General features: G+C 36.5%; 1 protein-coding gene across 1 annotated transcript in view; it reads right to left on the bottom strand.

The window, feature by feature from the left end:
• The window catches only part of LOC124360705 (toll-like receptor 7), a 34,226-nt gene extending 14,975 nt beyond the window's left edge, over positions 1–19,251 (bottom strand). The window contains exon 1 of the mRNA XM_046814535.1: positions 14,602–19,251. Within this exon, the coding sequence (XP_046670491.1) occupies positions 14,622–18,725 (4,104 nt within the window). The 5' untranslated portion in view covers positions 18,726–19,251 and the 3' untranslated portion in view covers positions 14,602–14,621. The remainder of the gene's footprint in view (positions 1–14,601) is intronic.
• Between the last annotated feature and the right edge of the window lie 7,201 nt (positions 19,252–26,452).

The following is a 26,452-nucleotide window of genomic DNA, read 5'->3' as shown; positions in this document are numbered from 1 at the left end:
AATAAACAATCACCTACAAGACAATAAAGATAATCTGATTCCCCAACATCGAAACGTGCCAAAGTTATTGCTGTCTCGTATCAATTTATAATCGGAGTGTTCCCATCCAGACAGTTCTGGGGAATACAAGAGCTATTTATTCAAAACCGTCGGATTTAAATTTTTTCAGGAGAGGCGAAGCGAGTACAACAGCTAGGCCGGCCATCAATTACATAATATCGGTCCGGTTTCTGTGTCGGGCCGAGGCCTATCGGCATATATCACTGCGACCTCCTCAGAATGTGTTCTTTAGGGTACTAAGTGGCCGTTTACAGGGAGGTATAAAACTCTCTCTTGGTCGGTGGAGCCGTCTTTCGCCATTAGAGGGTTTGTGTGACTTACCGCCCACTTAACGTCTCCAGCTGTTGACAAATAAACACAATATTTCTTCCATCCGTAGTGGAGTTCCATATAACGTCAAGTTTTGTTTGATAATCGGTTAGCATACTCGTACTCTGGTTGTTGTTACTTTCTTACACATTCAGTCTTCAAGACGTTCTTCAACTATCTCACACTTACAGAAGCCTGTTATTAACGAGTTATTAAATGTACTCCAAAGTAATGAAAGAATCTACTAATTTTACTAACTTACATAAATATTTTATAGATAATGTTTGGAAACTTTTGCATATAAGAATTTTAAGTAGACCATCATTTAGATTTCAACGATTTTATTTATGTTTCGTATTTAGAAATGTGGATAGTTCAATAACTAGAATAAAGGATAAATCGAATAATTTAGCACTATTTATTTTTTACGTATAAAAAATAATAACTATTACAGACTATCCTTTGTCATGGACTAATGCTGTACTCGTTGACAGGCGCTCCATCAAACGAGGGAGTATTATTGAATCGAAAGTAGGTTGCGCGCACGCTAACGGTGCGATATCGTAATAAACGGGTATTTCCCGCGCTTAGATCGATCTGCAAACAAACTATAATAAATCATAACAAACAAGCGCGCACAGCAGCGCCCTTACCACGCCATGCTACACTTGACTCGCCCTGTTTCAATATGCATCACTTGCCGCGAGACTTCAAGGTGTTGCGGGTGCACGGTACACACGGTACAACCGCTAGCTCCTTCATCTCGTACATATGTTTCATCCTCTGTTTTTATTCTCTTTAACAATTGGTGTAATTCATAATAATATTACATTTACTTACTGATAAATAATAGGACTATTATTATAATATACGAAACGAACGCACTTTAAAAGATACGTAATTTGCTATCTGCTAGACAGTCGAATTCGTCGTACCCCCTAAAGGGTCATAAAATTTATATTGTGCACGTATACATCAATAATAATTTTATGTTAAACTTGAACACTCACTTTAAAGATATACGAGTATTTTTCTCAAGAAATATTATTTCAGATCAAATGTAAAATGAAAAAAATTGAAAGCGTTAAACATTATATAATGCTTTAAGTTCAAACAAAACCAATCTCCTATGCTCCAGCGTAAAATATGTATCATGCTGTGTCGCCAGATGCTGCAATAGTCATCACACTTCAGAGTCACCATTCGGGGGTGAATCAATACCCAAAAGGGGTCCTCCCCTTTAAATGCCTCCCCTTTTAAGTATCGTATGATTTATTTTCTATTTAAAAATCAAAGTTAAACTGAGAAAAATAAGGCTCCACACGGGCAACGGCACCTCACAGAACACTACGGCAGGCGCGGAACTGCAGTGGCGATAGTTATTGCTGTGGCTGCGAAACTTAATATTAATCTGTTTCACCGAACAAAAGCTTGCCGCAGCGTAATATGGAAATAATTCAACAACCGCGCGGCCCGGCATTCCTTCCCTTCCTCTGATATTTGCCTTTCTCACAACAAACACGATCTTTGTTCCAGTTTAATTTTGTCGATCTTGTAGTTACATAGACAGGCAGAGATAGTGGCGGCGCGCTTGGGAGTTGATACCAAGGCGAGATTTCTCATACAGAAACTATTTTCAAATGTTTCCGCTAGGTATACATTTTGTAAAATCGATACATTAACATCCATCTGAAGACTAGAGTATCCGCCTTTCTTAGGAGTTATTCCATCTCTTCAATCCTCCAGATACAATAATGAGGATCACGCCAGATGAATCCACATAAAGCAATAGTGTTTTCTGAAATATACTTATGTGCCTAAACAAGTCCGTAAGAAATCATTTTCTTTTCAAATAACAGTTATATATTTAGTTTCTGAAAGTTATTGGAGTAGAGCAAACTCTAATTACAACCATTTTGATTCATACAGAAGGATTCGTACTTAATTTTTACATTCATAAAAACAAATGTTTAGTTATTATCAGTTTATTAGTTCCAAAAAAACATCACTTAGTGGACATAAGTATGCTCGAGCAGACAGCATTTTATTGAATAATCAACAAATTCATTACCACATGCAAATGTTATGTGGTAATTTTTAAGACTTTGTTATGTGCTTTACGCTTCACTCCACCTTGTGCCACTAGTTGTTAGCAGCATACGAAATGAATATAACTGATAAAAGCGCAGTTCACGACATGATTTTAACCTATGATCAAATTAAACCCAATTAAAATTATATCGTTATAAAGAATATCAGTTTGGATTTTCTCCTGTTTTTGTTATCGTCATTAAAAAGAGATATTTACAAAGGCACACCTTATGTCTCAGTGCAAATCTTCTCAAATAACGTCCGAAGAAAACAGTTAAGGAGCTTTCCATAGTGTGCTATAAAATACATATCGATGTCATTATACCGTAACCCGCTTTACTCGCTGCAAGTATGTGGAATATTGTTATAGAAGAAAATCCAAGACTGATACGGGATAAGGGGCTCGTAAAAAACTGAGGAGAGGCCATTATGACGGAGACTGGTCTATAACGAGATCTGGCTTGCATAAAGCCTGATTTAATGGTACGTTTGCTATGAAAGGATTGCTCGACCGGTACGATTCGCTCCGGACTCAGATATGAAATAATAGGGAGGCCTTGGCGTGGTGACGCGGCCGGTGCGACCGGTGTGAGGCCGGTGGCCGGCTTTGTCCCGTGATTTACTGACCACAGCGGTCACGTTGCTGGTCTAGCACAGTTCTTATTGATTTGTGAATTCAACTGAAAATCTTTAACGTGTTTAGTACTGTAAGTGTATCAATAAACTACGTTTCTACTATAGAGCAAGCAAAAGCAAATATTGAATTATTTAACCATTTGATGTCATATAAGTGTATAGTTTCAAAACCTAAGTACCAACATAACAGATTATGTCGGTCCACAACTTTAACTACTTTGTTAATAAAAATATATTGTACGAGATAACATTGTAAAGTAATTACTTTACGAAACATAACACACAGAAGTGCAGTTATACTGTTTGTACACGGATGATGTATAGATGAAGATGTGTGTGTGTGCGTGTGTGTGTAACGGGACGACCGAGACGAAGGCGGAAGCAATACCGCCTCTAATCGCTTCTTAATTATTGCAGCGGTAGGTGAATGTGACGATAACTGATCGCAGGGGTTCGCGGAGAACGCTACGTTTTAATTAAAGTTTGGCCCACAAACCGCCACAAGTCATCAGCAAAAACCGATATTAGTCTTCGGTCCGATCTAGGCTCAGACCGCACCGCGAAAAGTAATAAAAGGCCGTGGGGCAATAGCACAAACTTTTTCAATCCTTCACATCTTCCGTATATTATTCTATTTTAAGAAACATTTTTATAAACAATCAATTGTACATAGCATTAGTGTATTCAATTTCCTAATATTCTTCAGAATACTATTAAATATACACAGCGGTTATTTCGGTTATTTTTAAACATAATTTTTTTTTGTGGTACTACGAGTATATAATACAATCTAGGAAACCCAAATAGTGATCCCAATATTGATGATTAAAAACTCAGTGCTATGATACAGCCATATTTGGCACAAAGTAAATGTGCATGACAACAAAATAATTATCATCATTAAATTGAACCAGAGAAAAGCTTCAATTACATTGAACCTAACTGCAATTGCAATTCTAGCAGAGCCTATACATGCTGCTAAAGGTTGTGATATTCTGGCTTACTCTCATGTTGGTCGATCAAGCCTACCAACCTCTTACGTAGAATTTGATACGAGTAAAACTCATAACAATATTCTAATTTCAAACTATTTTTTCCTCTGCCCACTCGGACAGGGATACTGACTACGATGGAAAATGACAAGCATTAAATGATAGCTGCCGTTACAGATTTGAACGGTAAAACAGAGACGCGAGAGATTGTATGGCAACCTCGTGGCTCTACCTTTTACACCAGTCTGAGTTATCGAAAACCACTAGTACATACTGTAGGACAGGTTTCAAGTAGTAAACAGTCCTCCAGTATATTAGAGGATATGTATTAAAAAGAAAGGCCCGAATTCGAGGCGCGGCAAAAATAGTGCTACGTGACTTTTCCGAACCACATTTTGAACTCGATCAGATCATCACGTGAATAATATTGAGGTGTTAGCATCAGAGTTATCACATAACATGGCGAATTCTATAACAATTTTAAAAGTTTGTAAGTTATTCTTTATTAAGGAGCATATCATTACATATTTTTGTAAAACCCAAATCTTTCAGTACATTTTGAAATGACCTTGTACAGTAGTTTACTGTAATTAACTAATCGAACATAGATGCTGCTAGTTAAACGATTTCCCACTAACTGGTGGCGAGCAAGTGGCACGTTACACTGTAACTGTACATTCAGGGCAAAGCGGATTTCGCTCAATGAATCAACCGTTCCATCAGATAAATAGTTAATGATATTCTATTAGCGGGGTGCTGCAAGTGGGCTGAATCGATAGCGATTTGCAAGCGGTGGTAAATAATTTACTGTACGCAGACAACTTAGGCCCGGGAATCTTGCGTGATGTTTGTTAAACACAGACCCATTAGCTTGCGAGAGAGAGAAAACAAATGGTTTGAAATAAACTGAGTGGGCTAGTGTCACCTGTCACTCGCTTAGCTCTTCCTTACAGAGCCTCGGAGATGCTGTCTAGACCTGACACTTCGCGGAGGAAAGGTCTGATAGAATATTAACAAAAAATAAGTGACATCGAGTTTGCATCGTATTTATCTTTAAGCCTTCATTGTTCAATTAGTTTTGTCAAATATTGCTTTTGAAAACATATTTTTGCCTCAGTTATTTTGTAAAGAGGTTAAGTCAAGATCTCTTTAGAAACACACCATTGTGTTCATATAACACATTGAGACATCTTATGAGGATTTGGACAAAATACCCAAATATTGATATTTTTTATAGCCTACATGGCGTAATAGTATTTATTGCTTTAATGGTGCAAGTAAAACCAAGAAAATTCTCGTAAAGCCACTGAGAGTCATTAAAAGCCGCGAAGGAATAGACGCTGGTTGCCATAACATCGGCAAAGGCTTCCACATTCTTCACCGCTACTTCGCCTCGACAGCCCTGCATCCATGTGCCGGGCCATTGTGCAGGTTATTAATATATTGACGGGATAATTTGACAGTAATAACGGCTGTTGATGATGTGACGAAGGCAGGAGTAACACGGTCCGAGGAGAGTGCTACACCGGGCCGAGCCGCGCCACACCGCCCAGGCACTTTCTAATAACCTTATAATAAATCCTTCACTCCTGATATGAATTATTATTAAACTAATTACTCAACTGTAAGTTACAAGAGGTATAATGCTGATGGAGGGTCGAGGCGGATGTTAACGGGACTCTCGCTCCACATAACTGATCCGTTACTTTGACATTATCACACACCAGTGAGTGCATCACGTGACACTATACGAATATATGGGTAAGTACCGACGATGGATTATCATGTTCTGAATACAGTACGTGATAATAAACGGGACGTTTTACAAATGGAATAGTTAAAATTCAAATTTTATTATTGACTTGTTTCTTGCTCTACTTATAAAACCTACTCGGTATTCATATCACTATTTTACAGTTACTCTAATGTAAATATCAGGCGAACTCGCAAATGGATGATTCAGCGAGAGTAAGATCGAACAGCAATTGCGTTTTGTTTTAGTGGAAAACGTCGATGTAACCAGTGCCGTAATATGAGCACTAGTAAGGTTACAGAGAGTTCAGGTGTTTACATCTTCTTGTAAGAATGAGACATCGCCCTATTCGTTTCGTAATACAATTTAAAAACGTTTATGTGACGAAGTGAGTTATTATGAATCTAACACAGTATTCCCCGTTGAATTATTCACTGAATTTTCTTTGGCTTTGACGCTGTAATATTTAACCGAACTAAATAAAGAACCACGACAACGAATGGACTAAGTAAACAAATTCATGACGTAAATGTACAACACTGTCTTTGAAATTTACAAGTATTAACGTTTTATCCAAAAATTTGAAAGAATATGAAATGATTGCAAACAAATAAAAGCATGTCGCGGTGCGTGAGAATGGGAGTGGGTCGTGACAGGTAGACAGCCTTGGCCCGGGAGGGTGGACTCGTGCGGAGCGGCCTCGCCAGCCGAGCCGTGAAGAATGAAAGTAATATCACCTCAGCTAACGTGAAATGAGATCGTTAGGCCTAACGATCACACAGAACACTCCTGTGGTGCAAAGGATCGAGGGTCCCGCCTCACATACAGTGACGACAACCTGACGACGTATTACTGCCACGACCAACTGAATCTGTGTTCATATCTCGGCATCCTTGGTGTAAAGCAAACTCTCAGCTACCCGACCATCGTGAGCAAAGTGAGTTGAATGGCAGTGAACCAGCCAAGAAAGTTACATTGTTGTGCCGTTTCAGTCATTAATAGTCTACTTAGTATATTTAAGAAGACACTATACAAACCTTCTCTAATTGTCTGCATTACTAGCTTATAAGATGAACAGATTCCAACCATTGTATGCTGCAATTTTCGGGAAACCACTGTTATTCTCAAATATTTCTCTAAACGCACCAAACATGAGTATTCTCTGGTATTTAGTGCATCTGTTCAATATTAGAAGAAAATAATGTAAATTAAATATTCTTTGCAATTCGTATTATGGGTGTAAACTGTAATAGCTTATGTCACCAAAGAACTGAAAGTCAGTGTGTGGTTATTACTCGCATTAAGTTCACAATAACAAGTTCCCGATCAGGATGACGACAGTTATTGTAAGTGTTCCACATTGGGTGGTCTGTAGAAAGGATAAAACACACTATAAATAAAGGCTTAATGCACAAAATACGAGGCGGAAAGTTGTAAAGGAATAGAAAGGCTCGGTAAATGTGCAGCCGGCGTAATGTAAAGAAATATGTGGTTGAAAATCTATTAAATTCATCCGCTTGTGAAATCACAGACATCCCTCAATATCGTAAAAGCTCTTACTGTCCTATCGTTTTATGTATCTCGCCGCTTCCACCGGCATTCGCGAGCCCTTTAGTTATTGAAATCAGTGAAGTACTCAACGAAAATCTCAATATTTTCCAGGGAACCTTTTGCGTTTATTTGGTCAAAGGAGTTTTCTCAACGGATTGATTACTGGATGATAAGTTATTACCCTTTATAAGACCTGTAAGTGGGGTTATCGACGATCCTTTTAAATTAAGTTTTTAAACTAAGCAGCCCCTTTAATTTCATACCGAATTAATTTTAATATACATAACCAAACGAGAATGCTTTAAACGTCCGCAACGACTATTATATCCAAAATAAGTGGTTTTTACTAGTAATTTGTGGAAACAAATGTTTATTAAAAATTGTAGATATTTTTAATATTTTTTCCGATTAATGAAACGCTAACCAATTAGCGTTTACTAAAGAAAATAAGTTATTTATAAGTATCTGTATTGGGAAAGGCGAGAGACAACTATGAGGTCGACATTAAGTTCCTAATTATGACAGCTATTAATATGTGCCTTTTAGTGTTCTGACGACGAGAGCGATGTCTCATCAAAGAAGTGGCTTTTAACGGAATTAATTCCGCAGAATACACAGCGGATTTGAAAAAACTGGATTAATAAACTCCATTAGGATAAATGTGAATATTATGAACACGAACTGCCTTTGCGCAGAATGACGCCGTTTTATAAAAATAATCCATACGTTTGAACAAAAACATATGGTGCGAATAAGCGCAGCGGTGAAGATTAAATTCAAATCCAATTACTGACATTGGGCGGTAGCCTATGTGATTACATTCAGATTCAAAACCAATCTTTTAATGGAATAACGAATGGAACCGCAATTTGGTATGCATATATAGACCGACCTCCTATGGTTCCATGTTTATTAAACGGGTGTGATGTATTGGCTGTGGTACGAGACAGCAGAGCCAGAACTAGTTTCGTGTGGTCCTCAGGCGTTTTCTTCACGGGTATAAAATTCAAGGTTGGACAAAATCTAATTGGAAATAGCACCGCTATTTTTTACTTCTTAAAAGGCTAATTTCCAGCTTAAATTATGGACTTATTTCGAAGTATGTCTATGTATTTATAAATTTCGCTGTATAACGATATATTTCTGAATAAAGATGTAATATTTTAATTCAAAGTACAAGTAAATTCCACCGATTATTGTTTCTCTTTAATCTTCGATATTTACTTGTATATTATTCGAATAATCGTACAAAAACATTATTGGAACACAACATTTTGTTCATTACGAAGGGCTCAAAACTAAATTTATACTTAAATAGTTTTAATTTGACTACTATATATTACTACCAACAGTTAATTTATATGATATACTCGTAGTTTACTTCCCTTATTGACGTATTTACTAACGAACAGACGTTTGTAATAATTGCAGATCGGAGTAGAGCCTAACCACGGATTGGTGTAAAAATTATAAATTTCAGTTGATTGTAATTGTAAGTTTGAATTTTTCAGTTATTTGTACTTATTCCTTGGAGACTTGTGTATGTGATATGAATCTAACTTATTTTAGTATAATTCCCAAACAAATATTTTGACATTTATCATTTTAAAACTAGTGCTCCAACCAAAATGTTTCATTTTGGGTCCCCAGCTAAGTTCAAATAAGAGAAAACCTATGTATTATTTTAAACTGACCACAGTACAAAAACCACGATCATATCAAAATCTTTGAAAGTACAGTGTTTTATTATTTCGTTTCTAGTAGATCAGAAATTACAGCTACTATTGTTTATACTTTCAATATACATCTATAAGCAAGATAAGATTATATTTTTGTCTATTTTGTCTGGTTTTACCTGGTTGGTTATATTGTCTTGAAAGTTTATTTTGGTAGTTTCTGTAGTTCCTGTGAATACAAAACTGCCTGAATTATTTAACGAATGATTTTTATGTTGTTCCAACTTTTCACGCAACATTCGACACAATACTGTACATATAGAGAGCTACATCCAAGCATGATAGGGCTAGGCCTACGCTTTTATGAGCGGAACGAACGCTAATGTGCACTAGGTCTATTTCTATGCACCCATAAAAGCTCAGGACTTTCAACCATAAACCAGAAATGCCTGCGATAACCGTAAAGCCTGGTTTCGACAAAGAACACTGACCATAACGGAAAATATATGAGCTCCCTTAGTTTTAATTTAACATATAAAACGGAATTTTTACGTACCGACGTTGTTCTTATTCAATTGAAATTGTGTTGTTGAACGTTCCGTATAATTTTCTATACATTTGCATATAATATAATACGGTAGTTAATTCGGAGTATACGATCGTGACTTATTTTTTATACGCGCATTTTATTTTTTTAAGTCATGGAATATCAGTGTAGTTATGATTATTGTGTTTAATAAGTATTTGCATAAAGCCATTTATATATGTATGATGTTAAGGATAACGATGTGATATTACACATTTTAAGGAGACAATATCGTGAGAATATTGACGTGACTCTGAGGTTGGACCCAGTCCGGTGATGAGTAGGACCTGCGTATATTGGAGCCCGGACAGGTGCATGTCATATCGGTTACGAGTATATATTGTGTACTCTAGCTGTACACTGAGTCCCGATCGACAACGCACTTCCACCCCTAAAGTGCACGACTATTTTTTACAATAACCACGTTGTTTATGGCACATAACCGCGTCAATGTTTGCACAATAAAGATGCAGATATGGAGGAGTGTGGTAGCCATAAAGGTTAGTTTTACATCCACCATGCGGCGCCGTACCGCGCCGTCCGATTTAATTATACACTCAAGCGAATTGTTTAAAGCCACCCATTCTTTGTTGCAGTTAATGCGAAGTACTTTTTAGTTAACAGAATAAAACTATGAACTCCCGTATATACATCCTGCTACGTTATGCACAACAATAACTGAGATTTTCCATTTTTTCCCAAATTAAGCTCTACTGACATGTTAAGACGTATTAATTCATCAGTTTGAACATTTAATTTAATATTCATACGATAAACTACAAGAAATGAAGATAGTTATGAATATAAACTTTTAGAGACTGATCCTTCCTTATCACTTCAAAACATGTTTTATGACTTTTGGGATGCCTTATATCCGTTATTTATTTGTGCAAACTAAGATGTGCACTGAACAATTTTCATCTCGGTGTGCAAACTTTCAACAGCAATAGTTTTATTTACAAAAACTCTCTACTTATGTAACACATAAAAGACAAAATATCGTTCAACTCAAAACAATTCATTTTAGATTGTTTTATTTTATTTTTGTATCTTAAACAAAGTGACTATATTTAAATAGACATACCGTTAACAAATATGTTTATTACATTACTTCGTCCAAAATTTCAAATTGAAACAGAATGTCAAAACGGGTAGAGTCGTAAAGGTTTGCCAAACCTGCTAAATGTATTACATTAAATTCAATAAGGTAACTCAGTCGGGTGACAAGAAGCGCAAACAAAGTTGAGAACATTTTCCAGCTTTATAATCAGAAAGTACACAAAGGAACTCGACAAGTACACAAAGTAACAGCAATCAAACTAAGTACTCGGCAAAGTTTCTCGAGCAAATTAAGAGAAGACAATAAAATGTCATCTGGAAGCACGAGGCGAGATGGTGCGACGCCGAGCAACCACAGCTATCGTTGTACTCCTAAGCGATACGTTCAACAAGTTAAACTATTTTAATTTAAACTTTCCTGAAATTCTCGACTGACACCGGAATTAATCCCATCGGCAGTGGTAAATATTTGGGATAGAGTGACAAAATTAAATTGCAATAGTCGAGAGAATTCCACGGTATGAAGTTTGAAGAACGGATCAGTCCGGCTTTGGGCTGTATCGGAAAATGTCGACACTCGTCCCAAAATAATTTAATATTCCCGCCAACCCGGATTATTTGCGAATGCAATAACCGGAAGCCGATTATGGAAGAGTGGTTTGCAACAAGAAAGTTATACAATATCACAATGGACTCGAGTTACTATTGTTCGAATGCAATTTAGCTTCGGTAGTCTATATTATGAATTCATGCGACCTCATGACGTCTGTTGTACACATATATTGTTTCAAACACAACGTAATATGTACTCGAGTGGCCTAGTAAATGCTCTTGTGTAAATTTGACCAATTTTTATGTTAACTTTTAAAAAACCTAGTTGATATTGAACCTGCAATATTGATTTAATTTTTTCTAATTACTATTTGTAAATATATTTCATATTAACAGACTGAGTATGATCTATCATGTGACTTACTCTATGGAGTCTGTGTAAGTGTCATGACTGCTATGGCCACAAAATTAGGATAGCTACAAAACAAATACAGCCTCAACACATAGTTGCATTTCAGCTATAATAGTAAATAAAAGTGGAGGTAAATTATAATAGAACATTTTTATGAGTAATAATGTAGGCTAAACCCAGTTCCGTAAAACATGTAAGTAATTAATAATTATTATTTCAGGCTAAGCAGAATATATTTTTGGTAACATTCCTCAACATTTACATTACATTACTAGGAGGCCCAAAGAGCAATGCTAATGAATAAGAGGTTTCCCTCACTCAGCGTCACGTTTCCGCAACAGGAATTCTAGGTCACCACTTGGACCAAACAATACATTACTAGATATGTATGTGGCGCATATTCGTTTTACCCGTGGTATGCTAGATTTTCATTTGTAAAATATAAAGCTTTTATTTTAAAGCGTTGGATTTAACTGACACAATATCAATAGTTTGTCACATTACTCTAGGAATCGAACGTAGTAGATGGTTCTAAATGCGTGTAAAACTTCACAACTGGAAGATAAAGGGAAGGGGAGGAGATTTAAGTATACAAAAGAATTTTCACATTAAAAGTACATTTCATTCAGCAGTATTCTCTTAAGCTTTTAGAAGTCTCAAACAATCATAAAGTAAAATTGTATACGGTATAAAAAGTGGTATTAAAGGTTAGTTATGTTATTTAATCATTAATAATTTCATAGGAAATAAAATGGTGTCCTTTAAAAATACAAAAGAGACGCGATGTAAGTTACTCAAGATGTACAATAGAATGTAATTAGCAAATCGCGCGCTCTGGTTAATCTACTCTATCCAAGTCCGAGTACCCGCTTCGGGTCTTTCTTAGTATCCATTCCTTGGAATTACAACACCCTGTAGTAATTGTAATACTTAAGATTTCATAGAAATCTCTAAAAAAAAGGCACTTAATCTAGAAACAACGTACAGTTCATTGCTTATAACTGGGTAAAAGGAACGTTATTGGACCATAGCTACATTTTTGGTGGGGAAATAATAACATACAGCATATCTCGCCAGACGAGTATGTAGGAAAGTCGACAGACGAGGGCGTCTCGCAGAGAGTCGCCGAAAACAAGATTGGATCGCGAGCTCGACTAAGTGGAAATACATGTAGCTATAAAGCATTAAAGGTAGGTACCGAGCGACGCGAGGATGTGGGCGCAGGACCATCCGCCATCCTACCGTCGTCTTCGCCCTCGCCCCGGCCGAGTAGAATTATCGTAAATCTTACTACAAGTATTTATATCAATCTTATTACACGAAGAACGATAACACAAAAGTCTAACAGTACACAGTGAATACAATATGCTTACTCTTTTGATATGTAAATTTCACACTAACTCTTCTGTTTCAATAGATATAAAATAGCAAATAATAACAGTTGAATGACAATAATAAAATCTAACCATAAACAATTATAAATTGGCCATGATCCAAAAGATAATTAGTAATTACTAAACTATATACAGACCGACAATTTGTCTAAAACTGGCGAATTTTTTTATCTAGTTGTCTGACGGCGATACTATTATTTATGCCTAACGCTCGGTTTTAACAATGTCAATGTCTTAAAAAATATGATATGGGAATAATATTTTCGTATGCTATTTTTAACACTGTCGGTATCCTCTCGCTTCGATCTCAACCAAAACTACCGCGGCTGACGATAGAATTTTTCTCACAAGAAATTCTTTTATCGATCATCATAAAAGGCTTCATGATTTTATTTATTAAATAGAATAATAATAATAAATTATGGAAGTATTCAGTTTTTATTTGATAATAATGCACAGTATCGACAGTTATTCAAATACTTACTATTTTGGATTTATTTTTATAGTTTTTTTTTCACTTACAGCTCTGTGATACTATAAAGTGTTTAATACACCAACTGGTAAAAAAGCGTATGTCAATAATACTTTCAACAACCTTTTGTGCTTTGAACAGCATATTCCGTAGTATTTACTGTACATTACACTTATACTTCATATTACAACCATTAGACATAACTTTTAACTTTAAATCCCTTATATTTCCCATTTCTGACTTTGATAATAAGGGCCTGATGTTTATACGAAGATAAGTGAGTAGGAAATACGACTGACTTTCAATCTATAAATTAAGATCACTACGGGTGACCGTTTTATGGTGACTTAGACTTAACACACACTCAAACACCCATTGTTATGACCATATTCAATGTAACCAGACCACTTCTCCAGATTTCTTACTAATATCTTAACCTAACACTAACATTAGGGATAACTTCAAAATTTAACTTAATGTTAATTTTCTATGTCGAATTTATAGTATTCGTTACACTCATTGTACATTTATTTTCAATTATTTACTTTTTAAAATAAAATATTGAACTTCTAATGTTTGAATAATAATAATAATATTGTTAGCAACAAACTTGATCCAAATGTGTTCTTTTATAGATTTACTTTTTTATAATAATTATTGTTCTATTTTATTCTTACTTTAGTCATATCTCTATTTTGATTAATTAAGTATATTTTTTGTTAATTAAAAATCTAATTGAAGGTAGTTACTAGCTTTGAGTGCTAGTTACTATTATTGACTATGATAATAAAATATATAGCCTACTGTAACTATAAATAACGGCGCTATTATTGCTTAAAAATGAAATTATTCTATGCATCAACATAAACATTTTTAATCAAACTACTAATGTGTAATTACTATTTGTAGTGACAGTTCAATGTTATAAATAATTAATATCAATTTAACTAATGTTATTAAAAATTGTGTCCTTTTGTGTTAAAAATAAAAATGTAAAGGTGGATATAAAAATAAGTATGAATTAGTTATAGTTAAGTTTGAGTAGCATAGTTGCTTACCCGGAAGTTTAGGAATGTCATCAAACGAGGTAGGCCTGGACACCGCCAGAGTCGACGACCTGAGCTCCTGCAGTTCTCCAGGACTGCTGGTGTACGGGCACTCCGCCATTGACCGCTCTCCGGACGGAGCTCCTCTCCAAGTTGGGGTAGTCAGGTGAGTCTATGGAGGAGTAGATATGCTCGGACGAGGGAGGATGTCTGTGTAGAGGTCTGGGCGACGGAGTGGCTGTGGTGGCGGAAGAATAGTTGGCGTCCTCCTGCGGGGGTTTGGGCGGCGTCCTAGACAGCGTACTACTGCTCGAGTACGCCGGCGGCACCAGCATGTCGTTGTTGGTCACCGCGGCAGCCTTGAATAACGGGTGACTGTTTATATGCTGCTGTAGGCTTGGAGAAGCGGGCTGTTTTGACTTTTCGTGCAAGTACGCGTGGTTATGTCCCGCGGTCGTTCGGTGCACTCCCGAGTCTATGCTATAATTATTAATGTTCCTACGGTAATTACACGACTTACGCTGACTGTCGGCACTCGGCATCACGTATCTCAGTCTCTCCCAGAACCGCTTCTCCCCCCAACGCACTCGCGCGCCGGTCTTCAGGTAGGGTCGAAGGTCGGGGTCCAGTTCGGCCTCTGGCAGAATGCTGCCCTCTTCGACCAGAACCAACTTGAAGATGCGGCCCTTGAGGGCTTCGTGAAGTGCCGAGCGGAACTCGAATCTGGACCACTCGGTCTGCAGGAAGTTGCGAGACAGCACCATGATGACTCTGCGACTGGCTTCGGCGGCCTCCACCACTACCGGGGAGGTCGTGTGCTGCATATACGGTGAGTTGGAAGTAACTGCGTGGTGCGGCAGGTCCCTGTAGTGTAGACAAAGCTGGAAGGAGGGATTGCCGTGTTCAAGCTCCGCGACAATACTCTGTAGCACGAACTCTTCGTCCTTGGGACTGTAGACCACGTAGCCATCGTAAAGCTTTTCCCTATCTTCTCCATAATACTTGGCCGATGCCGCTTTGAAGTGGAAAAGTCTTATACCGTATCGAGAATATAACCATATTCTCACGGGATCACGAAAAATGAAAATGAGGACGGTGAGCAAAACCACAATAATGAACGCCGATAAGATGACGATCATCATGGGGAGATAGTCGGAAACAATAAGACTTTGTATAACGGAACTGCCGGAGTAGAAGTCGCTGCAGGCCGTGTTGTTGAAGTCGACACGCCGCCGGTGGGGAGGCTTGGTATCGTTAGAGAGACACCAGATCTCATCGCTGTCAATCACCTTGTGCCGGTTGTCAGACACCCAGATCTGCAGCTCTTGCAGGAACTTGCACCGGCACGACCACTGGTTGTTTCCTAATGAGATCTCCACCAGGTACGAGTTGAGCGTCAGTTGCCACACTGGGAATGTCGCCAGCCGGTTGCCGTCCAATCTCAGTATTTCTAACGAGTGAAGAGGCAACAGTGTTAAATTACTAATAAAAGTTATTAAATTGTTATGCAAATACAGTTCTCTAAGATGAGCTAAATGTTCGAATTCAAATCCGTTCAACTGCCTGATCAAATTGTTGTCTAAATATAGAATCTGGAGCGAAGAAAGTCCATTGAAAGTTCGATTTTGAATACTTTCGATTTTACTGCTATTCACAAATAACACTTTCATGTTCTTTCTGCCAATAAAAACATGATTTTGCAGTTCTTTTAAATTATTACCATCTAAATAGACATGAGTCGCGTCCATCGGTATTCGCCTAGGTATCTGGTCATTGTTCTGCCCGGAGCAATCCACAACATTCGTATTCCAAGTCTGGTCGTGATGGCAGGAGCAGTTCTGCGGGCAGGTCATTTCACAGTCACAGGCGTCGAAATCACAACAGTGGCAAAGGGCAAAGCAGTGTGTTTCGTACGGGCACAGAAACTGAGCAGGCTTGGCGTCGATAGCAGGGATATGCATCATTCCCCTGGAGTATGTCATCTTGCACATGACGTTCTCGAGGTCCATTACCCTCGGATATTGGCGGAGTGCTGTCATGTTGTTGATCACAGGTAGCCAGTCCATAGAGCAGTCGCAGTGAAACGGATTGCCACCCAGATAAAACTCGGGCAACGACTTATTTAACGCCACGGGGTAAAGCCGGAGCGCGTTCAAATCCAATTTCGTTAATTCATTTGCATACATATCAACACGTGCGAGGTTAGCCTTGTCAAAAAAGGTATTTACTTTCACATCACTGATAAAGTTATTGTTTATAAATACTACTTCGACACTGTTAGGGATTGCCAGATCGTTTAACTCATCGATTCTGTTGTGACTAGCATCCAACGTTTTTATGTGAAGCTCCTGAATTTTATAGTAATTGCCCAATTTCTCGATGTAGTTACCGTGAATATCCAACCATTTTAAATTGCTATGGATAAAAGCATAGTCAAACCACAGTAAATGATTTTCAGAGAGATTTAACCACAACAAGTTAGCTAGAGTTTGAAACACACCGTTCACATCGGACAAGAAATTTCCATCTAGTCGGATGGCTTCCAGTTGCTCGTTTCTATCAAAAGTGCCTCTTTCAATCTGTTGAATTTTATTTTTCGCCAGATTAAGAACTTGGAGCCCTGTTAAATCCCACAACATACCTTTTGTCAAATTGCCGATATTGTTGTCAATTAACCTCAATCCAGTCAACTGTTGAAGATTTTTGAAAGAGCCATTATTGAATCCACTGATTTGATTTTCACCTAAATCTAGGGTTTTTAAAAAGGAGAGTTCACTTAGCGCTTCTGGTATGTATTGAATAGCGTTTGAACTGAGGTCAAGTTCTTTGAGATCAGAACAATTACGAAAAGCAAGTGAATCAATATTGACTATCAAATTATTATTCAGATTCAGTTTGCTGAGACCAAATAAGCCATTGAATAGTTGTGAAGTTATGTGGTGTATTCTATTTTCTGCTAGATTTAACGTATGCAAATTGTACAGAGGAAGAAAAGCATTATCCTCAATGAAACCAATAGAATTGTTTCGCAAATCCAAAATTTGAAGGAAAGACAGATCTTTGAATGTCCGAGCATCAATTCTAGTGAGAGCGTTGTGCGACAAGTTCAACACTATGAGTCTGATGAGTCCGACAAATGTAGAATCATCTATCTGGTTACTACTGAGCTGGTTGTTGGATAAATCTAAGACTAGTAGTTGTTCTAATCTGTGCAAGAGTCCTCTTGAGAGTTCGTATAAAGTGTTATTGTGTAAATATATTTCTCGTATTTCTCTGCAACTCGCAAACAAACCATCAGGTAGCGATTCTAGTCTGTTATTGGACATATTCAAAACTCTAAGAGATATAAGACCATTGAAAGAGTTTGGGCCGATGTCGGAAATATCGTTGTTTTGCAAAAACAAATTCTGGAGCCGTCTTAATCTTGTAATCCCAGAGTCATCTGGGATGGTCCTAATATCGTTGTAAGAAACGTCTAGGGATCTTAAATCCATTGCGTCTGCGCATTCTATCCTTGGAACAGTGACTCCTGCCTCAAGAAATTCTTTTTGGTGTCTCGAAGCGAAACCTAAAGAATTCATTTCTCTAATACTGTTTCTAGTTAAATTCACAGCCTGTAAATTTCCCAGGGAACAAAATACATCATCAGGTAAAGCCCGGACATTACTTTTAGATAAATCCAAGACTTGTAGTTCTCTTAAGCCTTCGAAACTATTTCTCCCGATCTCAAGCGTTTTTCCCGTTCCCCAGTCCATATTATGGGTATTTATACTCAATCTTTTCAAATCCCGCAGCCCGTCGAACGACTCTGAAGGTAGTTCTAGGACCTTGCAGTTGTATAAAGTCAACTCCTCAAGCTGATGGAGTCGCTGGAAAGATCGTGGCGGGATGAAACTCTCGTAGAACAGCACTTCACTACAGTCCACGCGCAGCCGGAGCGTGCCGTCCACCGGAAGGGTGGTCAAGTTCGCGCCGTCAGAACCCAGAGTCCGAACTCGGCAGGAAACTGCCGTTTTACCGGTCTCATTGTTATCTGAAGTCCACACACATTGTTCATGAGTTTCGATTTTAGTCACAGCCGTAACTACAAGAGCACACAGTGAGACCAATATGCCCAACCACGGTACGGGTTTCATTTTTAAAATGTTATTTATGATTTAATTCAAGGGAACCTACTGGCTAATATATTTTGCGTCATTCCCTAACATATTATTACTCTCTGCAAAAAACCACTGCTCATATAATATACAAGATAAGAATCAAAGCTTGTAATACGAATGATAAACTTGTAGTACACACAAAACTATAATGTTATATGTTCGTTGAATTTTTACCTAAATACAGAAAAAGGAACTGCGAAACCCAGTTGAAATCAGAGCACATCTTCACCACATAACCGATCCAATACCGTTTAGTTAATCCAGTATGTGAGACAAGCACATAAAACAACACATCACTTCACTGAAGGCGCACTTTTTCTAAAAACCGTAAACGAAGTTCAGAAACATGGACACGAACACGGCTGTTAAGTTAAACGTTAATATACACACAACTACTATACATGAAAAGCGCGAGGATAGGATACAGAGACAGCAAGGTGACACGCCTCTCACACAGCACCGTACAGACTGAAGACTAGCGCTCGACTGAGACCGACACAGAGTTTTAGTGCCACTGAGCGTTGCGAGGGGTGGCCACCAGGTTGCAGCAGTGTCCACGCGCATGGCTCACCAGCATCGACGCCCCCCTCCTCAACACTCCTCACTTATCAAATATGTACAAATAGTCCACTATAAACTGTGTATCCTTGTTTGCGAACCATACCATCGATTCCCCTCTGTTATAAACCGGTTGATTGCTATATACAAGCCAATTTCTGATAAAATTAAATGCAATTAATTTCTTCTAATGAGATATACTCCAATTCATCCCACTGGAATGGCTTTTACTGATTACTGCAAGTAATACAAATATATTTTTCTATACAGTGAGTATAATTAGATTATAATGAATGTACTGAATCTAAACAATGTTGATGGTTTTAGTTAGCCTACCTTAACTTACCTGCCGTTGAAACTATAAATAGAAATTAAGACCAATAAGTTCTCACTGAGGTAGTTATTCATAAAGCTCTCTTGTACATCGAATTCATATAACAATCTATTTTATTCTATAAAACTCGAGTGGCTTCTGTCTGGGCGTTCGTGTGTGTGTTACTAAACGTAAAATCCACTGAGTAATGACCGATTGTACTGAAATTTTACATGGACATTCTAGGATCTCTGGTTATTATATAGGCCTATTCTTATTTCTAAGATCCCCCCACTGGTCTCTAAAATAGCGCATATCCCATCTTGGTATCTTATTATATACTGTGTTGCATTACAGCAAACAAATATAATTTATGAAAAGGGTCTGTTAAGTGTGATCATGTATTTTGAGTAAACATTGTTTTATGACAACACGGTTTAATTAATTTTACCATTTTTTCAAGTTGTATACATTTATTTATAGTCTTGGAAGCATAGAGTACGCTTAAGTCAACGCTTTATAATTCAACCTTTTTGTCAACCACTGTTAAGCACATAGTAGGAAAATATCCAAATAAGAAAACTAAAAGTTTTAGTAAAAATAGAATTTTAACAAATATTATGTATGCAATGCTAGATCAAAACTATAATTCAGGAATTAAAGACAAAGTTATTATCTAACTTTTACTATACATATTAAGACTGTTATAAAACAAACTTTGTTGTCTTTGACAGAAGCAAGCTTCTCAGACATGTGTATTTATATTTCTTTTCTTAGTCGGGGATACAAGGCATAACCAACTCTGACACAAAACAATACTAAGACCGGAGTAAATTCCTATGGTCATAGATATAACCTTTTTGACATATTTTCTACCTCCAACATTGTCGTTAAAAATATAATTCACTCGGACCAGAAGAGCTCATACACGTGCAAACCTACTAAACCGATGGTAGCTACTAGTATAATCATTTAATAATATGAATATGATTATGCTAATTAATATAACATAACTATAATGTACTGGTTGACAATTAAGTTGGTCTTGAAGATTAATCAAAAATAAGGAGTTATTTGTTAAGTTTTGTTGTTGTTCTTCGTTTGAAGTTTGTTTTTGACGATGGATGGATTGTGAAGAAAACATGATTTTCCGGACATTTGCGATCGTTCAGTGATACAGTAACACTACGTTTCGAAATCTACAATTTGATCTCTCCTTCAGATAAATAACCAGCCTAACACATAATTAAAAGCTATGTACAAATCATACCAAAGCGTTGTTAACTCGCATAAGTCAGGAATCACAACCACCGTGTTATGTGTTAACTCCAATAACTCTAAAACATGCACTTAATAAAAATTAAACACAACACTAATTATTAAAACTGAACTACAGAATACAGGTCACAATAGGTCTGCTGTCATTAACCAATAAACGAATATATATCTTGAAAATTCAAGAATTAATACCTGAGATGACTAGATGTATAATATTTGGCGTGTATTTTATATGTTTGAATCGGCTACGTTTTCTCATTTAATGAAACCTTAACAAAACTATGAGAGATACGTACAAAAGGTTTTTAACGTTTTTAGAATGAAGAAATCTAGAAGAATATAAGTTTTTCATATTAGTTTGAAAATGTAGAATTATGTATCCTACTATCGATTGCTTCGTTTGTATATAGGGTAGGGGAGGGAATAGCAGGCGTTTACTTGAAACAGCCAGGTTGTAAAGATCAATTTTTTACAGAAAGATCCAAAACGAATGAACTGTTTGATTAACATTCGAGTGAGTGGAAAATCTTCTCAATATTATCCGACTTTTGGTGGCTGTGTTAACATATGTGACTTTTAAAGTGAGAAATATATAAAGGAAACGTGTTCAAAATCATTTAGGAATGTTTGAAGATAGCAGAAATTTACTAGTGGCTGTGAGATCCTGTTTGCGGACATTAGATAGGCGGTCAGGCAAGCGATAAGGATATCGGGCACCGGCAACGAGAAAGCAAAACAGTCACTAATTCTAGTGGTATCTGATAGTAGCCTACTGCAGGTCGCATGCTATTGCCACTGTCGGCCCTAGGGGGAGGGGGGAGGGGTAAACGTTACCCGCAGCCTTAAAAACCTTCCAGGCAAAAAGCATCTATCAAACCGCTATCGAGCAGGAAGGATTTAGTTAATCATTTTCCAACGGATGGCTCCCATTGCGTGACCAGCCATCCGAGGGGTTTCTTAGGCCGTTCAGCCCTCTCCCCTGCCGCAGCCGCTGCTGTGGTGAGTTATGCTTGGTGGACCACAGATAGACAGACGGACAAACCAAAACAAACACCACACAATGGTGCTCCGATACAAAACAGTACGCATTCACCTACAAAGAGCATCTTTCTTTTGTTTGAGCCGTACCGCGCTCTTTGACTATCCCTTAAAACAACTTAGGGGAACAGCTGCTACGCCACCTTGGCCACCTGAGACATACTTGTTGTTGCCATGCATTGAGAATATCCAGGGATGCAGAATTTATAATTGTCTGAGTTAACGGCGCGTGTCAAAATTATGAAATATAACAAAGAATCCTAATTATCGTCTAAATCAATGTTGAAAATATTGAGGTACTCATATATTGAATCTGAAGTTGTGTAGTAATATACAGATTGCTGTATATTTTTACGTGGTTTCGAATACAATTGTACGAACTGTAAGTTACATTTTGTAACCGCTATCTTTATTATTTGTACTGTTTAAACATAACTACCTGAGATAATCTTAGCAGTTCATATCTTCGAATATAGGTTAGGTTAGGTAGCTAAATAACAGATTATATATTTCTCATAGAGAGCAACATTTTGGATCTGAAAACTGTACTTCTACTGTGAAACTGTGAAATATATTATATTTGGATAATTATATAGTTAAACAGTCCCGTACTATGATACTACGATCTCAACCCTTTTAGCGTGTGTCTTTCTATACTCGCCACTGCGAACAGTTTCATAAACATTTACAGAAATTTACTTTTACGTCTATAATGTTACAACCAAAGCAGTTAAAATTTAAAAGAAATTTTCACAATTAAAACGGAGGTGGTTTAAAGGCTTATAGTTACGTGTATTAAAATCTACTACACAGAAAATTATAATGCAACAAATATTACACAATTTTATATAGGTACTTTAAAAACCTACCGATAAAATTAATGTTGCAAACATAAAAAGTTTAGTTATATGTCATTACGTTTATTGAAATCTGCACACTGCTATACTAAGTTTTAGTTATTATTATTTAATAAATGATATTCGAAACATTTAGCCTGCTTAGACACTGAAAGACTTTCTTTTTTAATAGCCAGTTAATTTGATGTTAACACAAAATTATATTGTTACATTATTAATTGTGCAAGTGTTATGCTTATAAGAAAACATGAATTTCCGGATATTTGCCATCGTTCAGTGATACAGTAACACTACGTTTCGAAATCTACAATTTGATCTCTCCTTCAGGTAAATAACCAGCCTAACACATAATTAAAAGCTATGTACAAATCATACCAAAGCGTTGTTGACTCGCATAAGTCTGGAATCACAACCACTGTGTGTGTTAACTCCAATAACTCTAAAACATGCACTTAATAAAAATTAAACACAACACTAATTATTAAAACTGAACTACAGAATACAGGTCACAATAGGTCTGCTGCCATTAAAAAATAAACGAATGTGTATCTTGAAAATTCAAGAATTAATACCTGAGATGACTAGATGTTTATATTGTTAATCTACATATTTGGCGTGTATTTTATTTGTTTGAATCGGCTACGTTTTCTCATTTAATGAAACCTTAACAAAACTATGAGAGGATACGTCCAAAAGGTTTTTAACGTTTTTAGAATGAAGAAATCTAGAAAAATATAAGTTTTTTATATTAGTTTGAAAATGTAGAATTATGTATCCTACTATCAATTGCTTCGTTTGTATGTAGGGTAGGGGAGGGAATAGCAGGCGTTTACTTGAAACAGCCAGGTTGTAAACATCATTTTTTTACAGAAAGATCCAAAACGAATGAACTGTTTGATTAACATTCGAGTGAGTGGAAAATCTTCTCAATATTATCCGACTTTTGGTGGCTGTGTTAACATATGTGACTTTTAAAGTGAGAAATATATAAAGGAAACGTCTTCAAAATCACTGAAGATGCTAAATGAGGAAACACGAATCTTTAGAATATAAAATAGAACTAGTTAGTAGCTAGTTAGTATGAAAAAGAAACTAAAACCCTTGTTTAACATTAAGAATATAATAATGTTATGTATGGTCGCAAGTGGCATAACTAAAAGTGGGATGGCTAAAGGATTAATCTTGAACGGCTTTGAAGAAATGGTTTGACACCAAATGCTTAGTGGAGACCTACCCCGATGTAATGATCGAACGGTGCCAGGTTAATTTCTGTCCTGAAGAGCAGTGTTTTGTTTTTTTTTTTTTAAGGGAGTCTCACACTATTTACACTCACTAAAAATGTCTATCTAATGACAATTAATCCATCTGTTATTTCACATTAATATTACAGATTTTATTATGTCAATTAGTAATAAATAAATAAAAACAGGAACCAATGATATCAATGTTTTACTCATATCGTCGACTTAGGATAAGAATTGAATGTTTCGATCACAGACCCAAAAAGTGATTACATAAGATTGGGTTTGTTCTATGTTATTTAATAATTTCAATTTTTTTTAACCAGATGTGGTAGAAGAATAAATATTCTTATTGTCAAACTAGGTATATTTGAATTACTGTTAAATATCGGGGACTAAAGCTTAATGTAAATTGAAAAAGTTTAAATGAAACTGATTTTGAAAAAAAAGCTCTGGTGTGTTGATATATTGTATGAAATGACCAGTGCAGTGATATCTGGACATACAGTTCAGTACATGACTAGGTCAGGCGACTTGGCATGTTAGGGTGCAATGGTTGGCACGGCAATACTAAACCCTGCTCCCTGCAGTTATCGCTAATGATAATATCGCAGGATATCGCTCGTTGCTCTCTCGGAAATAATCATACAAATATTCTAATTAACGTTCTCTCTTAACGTGGCATGTTAGTGTGCGATGGTTGACACTGCAATACTGCACCCTACTCCCTACATAGTCAATTTATTGCGGAGACAAAAAGTACATTTGTATAACAAACGTCAAGTATCTAATAATTTTGACACACATGCTACATCGAACTGTCATTCATACATACATTTTGACACTTATTCTGCTCCATTCATTGTCAATTTTTTACCCACCTTAATTCGAGAGCAAGTCTTCTGATTGTGCGGTCTCCCAGTTATATGCCATAAACTCGTTCACGCTATAAAAAGCGTTGGACACTAAACAGCGTTTCAAACGAGTTTTAAATGTTTTATGCGTAGGCGAATTTTTAATTTCATCTGTCAAGCTGTTGATGAGATGAACTCCTGCCTGTGAGGGCAAACGTTCATGAACTACCGTCCTGTGTCTCCTGGTTCGGTAGTTTTCTTCGCCTCTTGTCTCGTACGAGTGAACATCCCGTTCGTCGGTCAAGGTGCATTTCATTATATTATACATTGTACATGATATTATACATATATCGCTAATGATAATATCGCAGGATATCGATTATTGCTCTCTCGGAATTAATCATACATATATTCTATTCTGAATTCGCTCTTTATGTACCGTCATAGTTCAGAAGTTCCTTCTTGGAAAAGTGTACTAATTTACGACTAAGAGATTTTGGCCTGAAAAATTAAACACTTTTCATTAATTTGTGCTATAGGAAAATTTGTTGCTCTTTTTATAGGTAATAGTTGGGATACAATAAGTAGATTTGTTGTTAGAGTTTGTATAGGCTGAGCATTACCGAAGCCTATCACTCGATGAGCTGGTATAATTTTATTTCGGTCTGTGTGTCTATCTGTGAACTGACACAGACTTCAAATTGTGTTTCAAGCTTTATTTATATATGAGGAACACTGACTTTGTTGATTCTGCATATCACTTCATGGTATTTGGCTGAGCGTTAGCGAATATTTTTGCGTTGATCTTATATATATATATATATATATATATATATATATATATAATATATATATATATATATATATATATACAGGGTGTATATTATGTCTGGAAACACCCAAATATATCCTTTAATAATTTAAATATAAATTTTGAAACCTCTTACAATCGTGATAGAGATTGGGCATCTACTTTTTGGAACAATGTTTTGTTATGTCACACCAGCGGGGGACGTCCTGCCGAGGGTATCGTGAATATTCTTAATGGAAGCCTATACCTTGTGATACAATAATTTTAAAGGTAATAGCTTACTGAATTGAATGCCACAAACCGCATCTCAAGGGAATTATTCTATCAGAAAATAGAGCATTTTTAGTATTGAAAATTTACTGATGTTCAACAATGTAATTTTAACATGGTTCTTGCCACAAAATGTGTTACACTAATTTTTTAGCATTTTTTTAAATGTTCAATTAAATAAAACAAAAATTTCATTTTAAGCTGGTTCTATTAGCACAAATTTGCCAGTTTTTATTACAGTACAATTATGGAAATACTTATGTTATTGATTTTCTTATTACAAATAAAAAATAATGTATGCTGTTAGAAAAGTCTTACAACAAACGTTTTACCTGCATTTGGTGTCAAAGCAAATTGTTCGAACTGTGTTCCTTCTACGGTTTGACAATGAGCCAATCTTGTGTAATATGATTCGACAGAGTTGGCCTAACATTTCTTCAGTTATCAAAGCAATCTCCTCTATAATCCTGTTTCTTAGGTCTT

This window comes from Homalodisca vitripennis, chromosome 4, assembly GCF_021130785.1.
Source record: "Homalodisca vitripennis isolate AUS2020 chromosome 4, UT_GWSS_2.1, whole genome shotgun sequence".
In the NCBI taxonomy this organism is placed as follows: domain Eukaryota; kingdom Metazoa; phylum Arthropoda; class Insecta; order Hemiptera; family Cicadellidae; genus Homalodisca; species Homalodisca vitripennis.
This window is presented reverse-complemented; position numbering and strand designations above follow the sequence as displayed.